This window comes from Bos indicus, chromosome 5, assembly GCF_029378745.1.
Source record: "Bos indicus isolate NIAB-ARS_2022 breed Sahiwal x Tharparkar chromosome 5, NIAB-ARS_B.indTharparkar_mat_pri_1.0, whole genome shotgun sequence".
Taxonomy (NCBI): Eukaryota; Metazoa; Chordata; class Mammalia; order Artiodactyla; family Bovidae; genus Bos; species Bos indicus.
The window spans coordinates 99,879,121-99,889,220 of NC_091764.1; the positions used below are offsets into that span (position 1 = coordinate 99,879,121).

Sequence of the window (10,100 nt, forward strand, 5' to 3'; positions counted from 1 at the left end):
ATAAAGAAGGAACTACGTGTTGTTGGTAGGGTAGATAATGCAAAGTCATGGATAATGACTCCAAGCAGAAAAAAAGGGAAAAACAGGCAATTCTGTGGCTAGTGGTTCCTTCGCCCAGATCTTTTATTGTCCAATCAAGCACTTATCCGTGACATTCTGCCCCTGTCTTTGCATTAAAGTAGATGTTCCACCTTTACTACGCCTGCTTTCCTTTCACACATTAAGTAATGTCTATTCTCACAGAAGGTAGGGTGAATGTTTCCGTTATGAAAATAAGCACAGTTCATATTTTCTGTTCCAGTTCCAGAAAGCTTCAACCTGTGAATGGAAAAGATAGAATGAGCTCCTTTGAAAGCTAAATAAACAATCAGCAATCAAACTCTGGGTCTGGGCTTCTTGGATGGCTCAGGTGGTAAAGAACCTGCTTGCAATGCAGGAGACCCAGGTTCGATCTCTGGGTTGGGAAGATGTCCCGGAGAAGGAAATGGCAACCCATTCCAGTATTCTTGCCTGGAGAATTCCATGAACAGAGGAGCCTGGCGGACTATGGTTCTTGGGGTCACAAAGAGTCAGACACAACTGAGAGACTAACACTCAGTCAAACTCTGTGTGAAGTAGTCTGTTGAACAAAGTGAAGATAAGAAGTATGAGAGAAAAAAATAAAAAGCAACATTCAGATCTTTGAGGAACTTCCAGCCTGCTTTGGAGTATAAAGTATGTACATGTGAATAACACAATAGCAATTTAATATACTTTAGGATTAAGTAGAAGTGAACAATAGGTACAATAAGAATCCAGAGGAAAAGATGGATGGGGATCTGAAATGATGAGAAAGGCTTTACTTTTTCACCTTTTCATGGAAGATCATGCTTTAGTTCTGTTTTGAAAGAAGGGCAGGATTTAGATAGAGAGAAGCCCTGTCAGACAAGTACCTACACAGGGTGGAAGTGAGCTCAAGGAAAATTAAATCGATTAGTTATTTCTGAAATGAGGATTTATGTTACAGGGTAACAGATATAAGACTGCATTATAATTGCTTGTTCACTTGTCTATATTTCCTGCTACACTACTATAACAAGAGGAAAAAAATGGATATTTATTAATTCATTTGCCAATATCTATGGGATACCTAGGTAGCTCAGTGGTAATAATCCCCCCTTCCAATGCAGAAGACTCAGGAGACTCAGGTTCAATCCCTTGGTCAGGAAGATCCCTGGCAGGAGGAAATAACAATCCACTCCAGTATTCTTGCCTGGAGAATCCCAAGGACAGAGGAGCCTAGTGGGCTACAGTCCATAAGTTCGCAGAGTTGGACATGACTAAGTTAGTACAAGCACAAGCACGAGCATGGGATACCTACTACCTGCCAAAGTTGTTCGTGTGCTGCTAATAGAGCGATAAACAAAACACAAGGTCTTTTCCACTGGGGAACTTACATTGTAGTGAGGGAGTTGGTAAGAAGCCAGCAAATAAATAGAAAATCTCAGAGACTGGTAAAAGTAATAATGGAACAGTGTGATGTGATAGACTTGAGTGGACGCGGTGGAGGGAGGCTAGTTTAGTTTGGGTAATTAAAGATGGTTTCATTGAGAAAATGATGTTTAAATGGACTTGAGTGACAAGAGGGAGCCTGCCATGGAGGAGGGCATTCTAGAAGGAAACAGCAAGTACAAAGCCCTAAGACCACTGCTGCTGCTAAGTCGCTTTAGTCGTGTCCGACTCTGTGCGACCCCATAGATGGCAGGTCACCAGGCTCCCCCGTCCCTGGGATTCTCCAGGCAAGAACACTGGAGTGGGTTGCCATTTTCTTTTCCAATGCATGCAAGTGAAAAGTGAAAGTGAAGTCACTCAGTCGTGTCTGACCCTCAGCAACCCCGTGGACTGCAGCCTTCCAGGCTTCTCTGTCCATGGGATTTTCCAGGCAAGAGTACCGGAGTGGGGTGCCATTGCCTTCTCCACCCTAAGACCACAAAGCATGTTTAATTTATTGAAGGAACAGAGGGGTCACCAGTGTACCTGAACTACCGTGAAAAGTCAGCAAGTGATAAATGTAAGGTCCAGATCTATGAAGAAGCTTGCTTGTACTCCTAGTACTCTTGAGTTCTGTCCATAATAAAAATTAATAAGTATCTGTTGAATGAATTAATTAAAAATTAAGTAATGATCAAATTATGCAAGTTTGGGTTGTCAATTTACATTTTAAATGTAGAGACATTGCACAACGTGAACAAAAGGTGACTGGAGATTAGAAAATCATTTTGAGTAACTCAGCATAATTGATCCTTTTCCCTGGATTGTCTGTAGAAGGTTAGAGCCTTTTGACATGGACTTTAGAATCCTCTTGTAATTGATAATGTGCCTGATTCTTGGAGACCTCTGAGGTAAAAAGTGAAAGTCGTTCAGTCATGTCCGGCTCTTTGCGACCTCATGGACTCTATAGTCCATGAATTCTTTAGGCCAGAATACTGGAGTGGGTAGCCTTTCCCTTCTTCAGGGGGTCTTCCCAACCCAAGGATTGAACCCAGGTTTCCCACATTACAGGTAGATTCTTTACCAGCTGAGCCACAAGGGAAGCCCAAGAATACTGGAGTGGGTAGCCTATCCCTTCTCCAGAGGATCTTCCCAACCCAAGAATCAAACCAGGGTCTCCTGCATTGCAGGTGGATTCTTTACCAACTGAGCTATCAGGGAAGCCCCCCTAAGGTAGAAGACAAGGGAAAATGATACTGAAAAGTCAAAAAAAGACTAAAAGTAAGATGTTCCAACCATAAATTATAAGGATGAAAATTTTGTTCTCAAAATAAGTGAAGAGAATCAGATCATGCTACTAAAAAACCAAAACCAAACCAAACACACGTTTAAAATGTTCAATGGTAAAGTTAAGGGTAGAAACAAGTGGGAAAAAAGTATCAGGAGTAAGGGTGGATTACAACTTAGATAAAGAGCAGAGAATGGGAGAGTCGGAAAATAGATTCTAATTGCAAGCACTCTCTTGTTAGGATTAGGGAGTAAGTAACTCAGTCATCACCTTTGTAACACACAGTACAACATAGAGCCACTTCCCAACTTTTAAGTAACTTGTACTCAAGAGCAGAGAAGATCTCAGGAATGAAAATTCCTAGTTGTGCCTTGTGTTCTGAGTGTTCTATGACTTACATAGTTTTGGAAAGAACTGAGCCGTCTTCCCATCTCCAGACGTCACTGGATTTCTGGCGGGACAATCCAATCCAACGAATTAATCCAGTCCTGCTATTGAAATATTGCTATTGCAAATGCAAATAATTATAATGGTCAGAGTGTTTCTACAGTTCTTATAATGGCATAAAGGAAAAACTTCATAATATGACTCTGGAAAAACAATGGATTATATGTCTATATTAATGCTAACTGATTATATTTGATATTTAGAATTATACCAAGTTTACTTGTTTTAGCATAAAAATAGTTGTAGGATACCAGGAAAAACTGTAAACAAGATAGACAATATTCTAATAATCCTATATATTTATCTTCCATCAGTTGAAGGTTAGAATCCCAAATAAAGTACCACATATGAGAAGGAAAATGAAAAATACATTGTTGATGAGATTTTATATTCCCTAGAATTAAGCTCTGCTTGCTTTGGTTTCATTGCTTAGCTTGTCTACAAAATCTTCATATAGAAATATCAATTTCTTTTAGTTGACTGGATAAAAGAGATGTCTTTCTCAAAAGGATTTACAAAGACATACATCTACAATTTTTTACTTTGAAATTATCTCTATTTACTATACTATATGGGCTTCCCTGGTGGCACAGCAGTAAACAATCCACCAGTAATGCAGGAGACAGGGGTTTGATCCCTGGGTTGGGAAGATCCCCTGGAGAAGGAAACAACAACCCACTCCAGTGTTCTTGCCTGGGAAATCCCATAGACAGGAGCCTGGCAGGCTACAGTCCATGGGGTCTCAAAGAGTTGGACATGACTTAGTGACTAAACACAGTAATAATTATTTATTTTGTTCATTGCCTGTTGCTCCAACCGGAATAAAGTTCCATGAAGCTAAGAATTTTTGTAGGTTTTATTAACACACAGGTTCAAGTCCTGGAATTTGTTGAATTAATGGAGGATCAGTCAATCAATCAATCTATCTATGGGTAGCAAAATTAGAAAAAAGTCAAATGTTCACATGCTCGCATACCTCCCAGAAAAAAATAGATGAGAACATGTTCTTGGCAAATAAAAATGGCCTGAGCATCTTGGCAGGAACGTGAAACACAAGATGGCATTCCATCAGGGGGATTTCGTGAGAGTCCCTTATTTCTTAAATGTGAGCTACTTGTCATGTTTCTATTAACTTTTGTTTCTTTAAAATACATCCGCATTATATACTTCACTATAGAATTGACAGATAGATTCTACCTGAAATTCTGCCCAAAATTCAACTATATTCCTCCAAAATCACATTACTTCTTTTAATTGTAGATCTTCAACATGATATTGGCCTATAGTAATAAGACTTGAGAAGACATGTTTAGTCTCTAATTAACCTCCTTGTAATAGAATTGAGATTTTAAGGCACTCTCTTATTTTGTCTGATTTGAAAGAAATTAATTTATCTGAATATCTTCTCTATGAGCCTGAGCCCACAAGAAGAGCAAATATGTGGTACAGCAAGTTAGAATAACAGGACATACAAATGAGCATGAATGTCACTGGGTTAATTTCCTCTTTTCTGGTCAGTTACTGGTTATTTCAGCTCTCAATAAGGTACAAGTCAATTTTGCTGATTAGTCATAGCAGTTCTATAGAAAATGACTTGCCTAAATCTTTGAATTCTATTGAATCTCTGTCTGCATAGAACCCAAATCCTGATCTATTCCAATTTACATTTGATTTAATTTTAATACGCAAAAATGTGAATGAATACTATATTCAAATTGTGGGATAAATACAATAAACAATTTCTTCCTTTTAAAGAATATGTGCTTTCATGTATATGTATGGCTGAGTCCCTTCACTGTTCATCTAAAACTACACAACATTGTTTATGGGTTATATCGCAATACAAAATTAAAAGTTTAAAAATATGCATATATATATATATATATATATATATATATATATATGCAAGAGTCTCTTGATTAAGGTGAAAGAGGAGAGTGAAAAAGCTGGTTTAAAACTCATCATTCAAAAAATGAATATCATGGCATCCAGTCTCATCACTTCATGGCATAAAGATGGGGAAATGATAGAAACAGTGAAAGACTATTTTCTTGGGCTCTAAAATCACTGTGGATGGTGACTGCAGCCATGAAATTAAAAGACACTTGCTCCTTGGAAGGAAAGCTATGACAAACCTAGACAGCTTGCTAGTAAGCAAACATTAATTTGCTGACAAAGGTCCATTTAGTCAAAGCTATGGTTTTTCCAGTAGTCGTGTATGGCTGTGAGAGTTGGACCATAAAGAAAACTGAGTACCGAAGAACTGACACTTTTGAACTGTGGTGTTGGAGAAGACTCTTGGGTTCGTTCTACAAGGATATCAAACTAGTCAATCCTAAAGGAAATCAACCCTGCATATTCATTGGAAGGACTGATGCTGAAGCTGAAACTCCAATACTTTGGCCACCTGATGCCAGGAGCTGACTCATTGGAAAAGACCCTGATGCTGGGAAAGATTGAAGGCAGGAAGAGAAGGTGTACAATAGAGGATGAGATGGTTGGATGTTATCACTGACTCAATGGACATGAATTTGAGAAAGCTCTGGGAGATGGTGAAGGATAGGGAAGCCTGGCGTGCTGCAGTCCATGGGGTCGCAAAGAGTTGGACTGTCCGAGTGATTGAACAACAATGTTTTGACAAACTGTTATTGGGTAGAAGGGAAACTTCAGTTCTTGGCTCCTGGCTTGCTTCCAAGATTTACAAAAAGAGAAGCTACATTCAATAAAAAAAGGGAGAATGCAGTAGTGGATGTGAATGTGTTTTGCTTGGAAAGAGCTTTTGTTAAAAGCTGTCAAAGAGGGAAATGTAGAAGAGGAGAAACGTTTTAAAATGTTTTCAACTGTGTCAGTCTCAAACTCCCAATTCCTCCCAAAACACCTCCTTTCCAGACTTGGTATCCATACGTTACATCTGTGTCTCTATTTCTACTTTTCAGATAAGATCAGCTATACCATTTTTCTAAATTCCACATAGCACAGGGAACTCTACTCAATGCACTGTAATGACCTGAATGGGAAAGAAATCCAAAAGCGAGGGAATACATGTATACATAGAGCTGATTCATTTTGCTGTGCAGTAGAAACTAACACACTATTGTAAAGCAAACCAACTCTACTCCAATAAAAATAATTTAAACTATTAATTTAAGTTAATAAAACTATGTCTGGAAGAATCTGTGAAAAGAGAGTTTGCACCATGGTTCATTCAAAGAGTCAACAACTTAGCAAAAACTGAGAAGGCATGTTATGTTGGGATAACACTGATATTTATATTTCACAATCATATTGAGTTTCTTTATACTTTCAGATTCTTTTTTGAATTCATGAATTGAGTTAAGGAAACTAAGAAATTATCTTAACTTTTGTTATAATACCAGAACTCAAAGTTTCGTTAGTTCTATTTCAGTACTTTCTACTCTCAAAGGTTGTAATTTTTACCTAGCTTGATAAACTTCTCAGATGAGAAAAAACTGGACAACATAGACATGTGAAAAAAAGGAAAATGCTGAAGATTTGTCTCCTTTGAAATTTATCTCCTTATGACTCCCAAGATATTTGACATAGAAATATCCTTACCAGGATGCTCTTGCTGGAGATCTTCACAAGAGTAGCATTTACGTCAATACAGTACTTCTTACTCTCTTCCCATGTCAGGTTGTGCCTGAAGAATCCATAGCAACTGTCTCCATAGTATCGCCAGTGTGTGTCACATGGGTTACACTTATGGCCTTGAGGAGAAACCAAGCATAGGATCCCTTTCATTCTGAATTTAGTGTACTTTTTCCTCATCTTCCTTGTTTCCTGCATATCTCAAGATTCTTTACATATAGCATCAAAAAAAAAAAAAATACTCCAGAATTAGGGGAGATGAAGAGGTTACCAAACCATACTTACTTTGCTTTTGTCCTGATAGTTGTATTAAATCTTGGCAGACCTTCTTTACTAACAGTTTCATAGTTCCTGAGAGATTTTCATTCTCAGCTTGTAGGTAGTTTTGCTGCATGACAGCTAGATGGAAACATTAGATAATCATTTGTAATTAGGATTAAAAAGGTGCTGCAAAAAATGTCCTCTCTATGAACTTTAAATTCAGTAGAGTTGTCAATCTATGAAGTATTTACTAGATACATATGAGTAGTGTGTGTGTGTGCTCAGTCACTCAGTTGTGTCCAACTCTTTGCAAACTAATGGACGGTAGCCCACTCAGTTCCTCTGTCCACAGAATTTTCTAGGCAAGAATACTGGAGTGGGTTGTCATTTCCTCCTCCAGGAGATATATGAGTAGATGAGTGCTGAAGAGGGATCAGGGTAAAATGGGTATAAAGAACACATTAAGTACTGTGCAGAATGGCAGCTGAGGGTTCTCCAAAAAAATAATAATAATAATAAGAGAACTGTCAATACTTGAAGGAGATAATCACAAGTAAGAACATGCCGTGATCAAATCATATGCCCAAAGCGGCTGCTTTGACTTTTCCTTGAACACAAACTTCTAAGCGCGTTTCACAGAGGTGAATGACCTCTATTATTATGCTTCCATGTAATACCAGAATATTCATTCTTGTTTTGCTCAAAATACAGTGACATTGAAATCAATCAAAGGTGGTGAATGAAACATTCTAAAATATCTTATGGAAAAATAAATAGTATATGAACAATTTTATACAGATTTGTTATTGTTTATTAGCTCAGTTATGTCCGACTCTTTGAGATATCATGGATGGCAGCCCACTGGGCCCCTCTATCCATGGAATTTCCCAGGCAAGGATACTGGAGCAGGTTATTATTTTCTTCTCCAGGGGATCTTCCGGACCCAAGGATTGAATCTGAGTCTTCCACATTGTAGGCAGATTCTTTACCATCTGAGCCATCAGAGAAGCCCAATTAATTTAATCTAAAATTTAATTTTAGTCAGAAGGTAAAGGTCAGAATTCTCCCTTACTGAGAGCATCCTGGCCCCTAAGCATAGGATGACTGGTGTGGTGACAAATATACAAATCGTGACAATTAGGCTTAGTGACATACACCAGGACACTTAGTTATGTCACGTCATTAGGAAAAAGTCAATACTTACACATAAGCCCCAGAGCCACCAGCCCAACAACCATCCCCACGCATAAGACCAGCAGAGTCAAAGCCATCACACGCCACAAAGGGGAGGGAGCAGGTTCCACTGTGGGCATACAATAAAGATGTCAGAGGGCGGGCAGCATGGCATAGCTATGGGACAGCATCACCCCATCCCTGCCCTGTCAGGATTCTCCAAGTGATATAAACTGCTTCTTCCATCCATCTTGCCTTTGCTCCCATGGTGATCACCAACGGTAAACACAACCCACTCCATTCCCACTCCCACTGGGCTTCTCTCTGAGTCAGAATGTAACTAGTTGTTAAGGTCTTGTGTGTTTGTGTTTGTATTTGTCTTTGTTTTGTGCCCAGCCGTATAAACAATTGTGGTGATAAGGAGCAACTATAGAATCACACTCATTTGCTGACATCTTATAAAATGGAATTTCTGAATGTTCTCTTCTCTTATCCCCTAGATTTCTATTCCCTCCACATTTAACTCTGTAAACCTTAATATAATGTGCCCTGCTTGTATCCTTTGTTGTTTATGTGAAGTGTGTAGTGTTAGTCACTCAGTTGTGTCCAACTTTAAGGATGGTAGCCCACCAGGCTCTTCTGTCCATGGAATTCTCCAGGCAAGAATACTGGAGTGGATTGCCAGGCCCTCCTCCAGGGGATCTTCCCAACCCAGGGACTGAACCTGGATCTCCCACATTAAACGCAGACTTGACCAACTGAGTCAAGGCAAGACCTATGTTGTTTATATTCTAAGTAAATCTATCTGAGTTTATGCAAATACCACTTAAATGCTGTTGGGAAAAAAAGGTCATTCAGGAAAAGAAAACAAAACTATACATGCTATCACTAGTAGAAAAATGGACTCTAGGGTAGAACCATTTCAATAGTTCATTTGCAAGTTGCTAGCTCTGGGCGTTCTTACCTGAAGTCAGAGCTGGTTTTTGAGTTTTAATATTTAAGGTGACATATCCATCTTCATCCTGCATGGCTTTCCTTGGGCTGCAAGTGAGTTCAGTGTTCAGTGGCTTCACAAAATTTGTCCACTCTGATGATCTCAATGTCTACCCGCCTGTGATTCTTCTCTGTTTGCTAAGTTGGAGCCACATGAGTTGGGGCACATGTTTTTTTGTTTTTTGTTTCTTTCCAGGAAGCCCTTTGATAGCTTCTCAGAGATACATGGACCTTGAACACAAAAACACTAAAATAATAACTTGTGGTAAAGGAGTAGATATGGCATTTGTTTCCTGTTTCCTTAGCTTCCATTCTGAATCTTCCATCATGTATATCCTTTCCAAGAACAAAAGTTCATGTGTCATCTTAACCTCAGCAGAGTGCAAATCATGTTGTTTAAGCAGACTGGCTTCTGATGAAAATTCATAAATAAAATATCATCAGATAAAGAGTTTATCTCTCTGTGATAAATGAGTCTGATATAATTTGATCTAAGAAGAGCTATATTCGATGTTCCATGGTCTTGTGTTAGAATTTCTAATTATGGCCTAGAATTCTTCTGAATTATTGCATCTTTTTCATGTCAAAGTTTTTAAAAAATCAAGAAATCCACATGAGGCAGGATTTATATGGGTTAGGTTTATGCATCAAAGGAAAAAAATCTAATACAGTGAAATAAAACAAAATTGATATATTGTCTTTTAGTAATGTTTTCACTTTAAACCAGGATTCCCTGGTAGCTCAGATGGTGGGGGGGGGGGGGGGGGGGAAATCTGCCTGCAGTGCCGGAGACCCTGGTTTGATTCCCTGGGTTGGGAAGATACTGGGAGAAGGGAGTGGCAACCCACTCCAATATTCC

General features: G+C 38.8%; 1 protein-coding gene across 3 annotated transcripts; it reads right to left on the reverse strand.

The window, feature by feature from the left end:
* Window positions 1-90: 90 nt before the first annotated feature.
* Window positions 91-9,432, reverse strand: CLEC1B (C-type lectin domain family 1 member B). Of its 3 annotated transcripts, none has more exons than XM_070790140.1 (6): window positions 9,213-9,432; window positions 8,280-8,378; window positions 7,100-7,213; window positions 6,782-6,933; window positions 3,157-3,209; window positions 91-318 (listed from the first exon to the last, which is right to left on the reverse strand). In XM_070790140.1, the coding sequence occupies exons 1-6, from the start codon at window positions 9,274-9,276 to the stop codon at window positions 174-176; spliced, it is 627 nt and encodes a 208-aa protein (XP_070646241.1). In that variant the 5' UTR covers window positions 9,277-9,432; the 3' UTR covers window positions 91-173. The 3 variants fall into 3 exon arrangements, with proteins under 3 accessions (XP_070646241.1, XP_019817136.1, XP_070646242.1); XM_019961577.2 differs by having other exon boundaries at window positions 3,157-3,263; window positions 9,213-9,428; XM_070790141.1 differs by lacking the exon at window positions 8,280-8,378 and having other exon boundaries at window positions 3,157-3,263.
* Window positions 9,433-10,100: the final 668 nt, after the last annotated feature.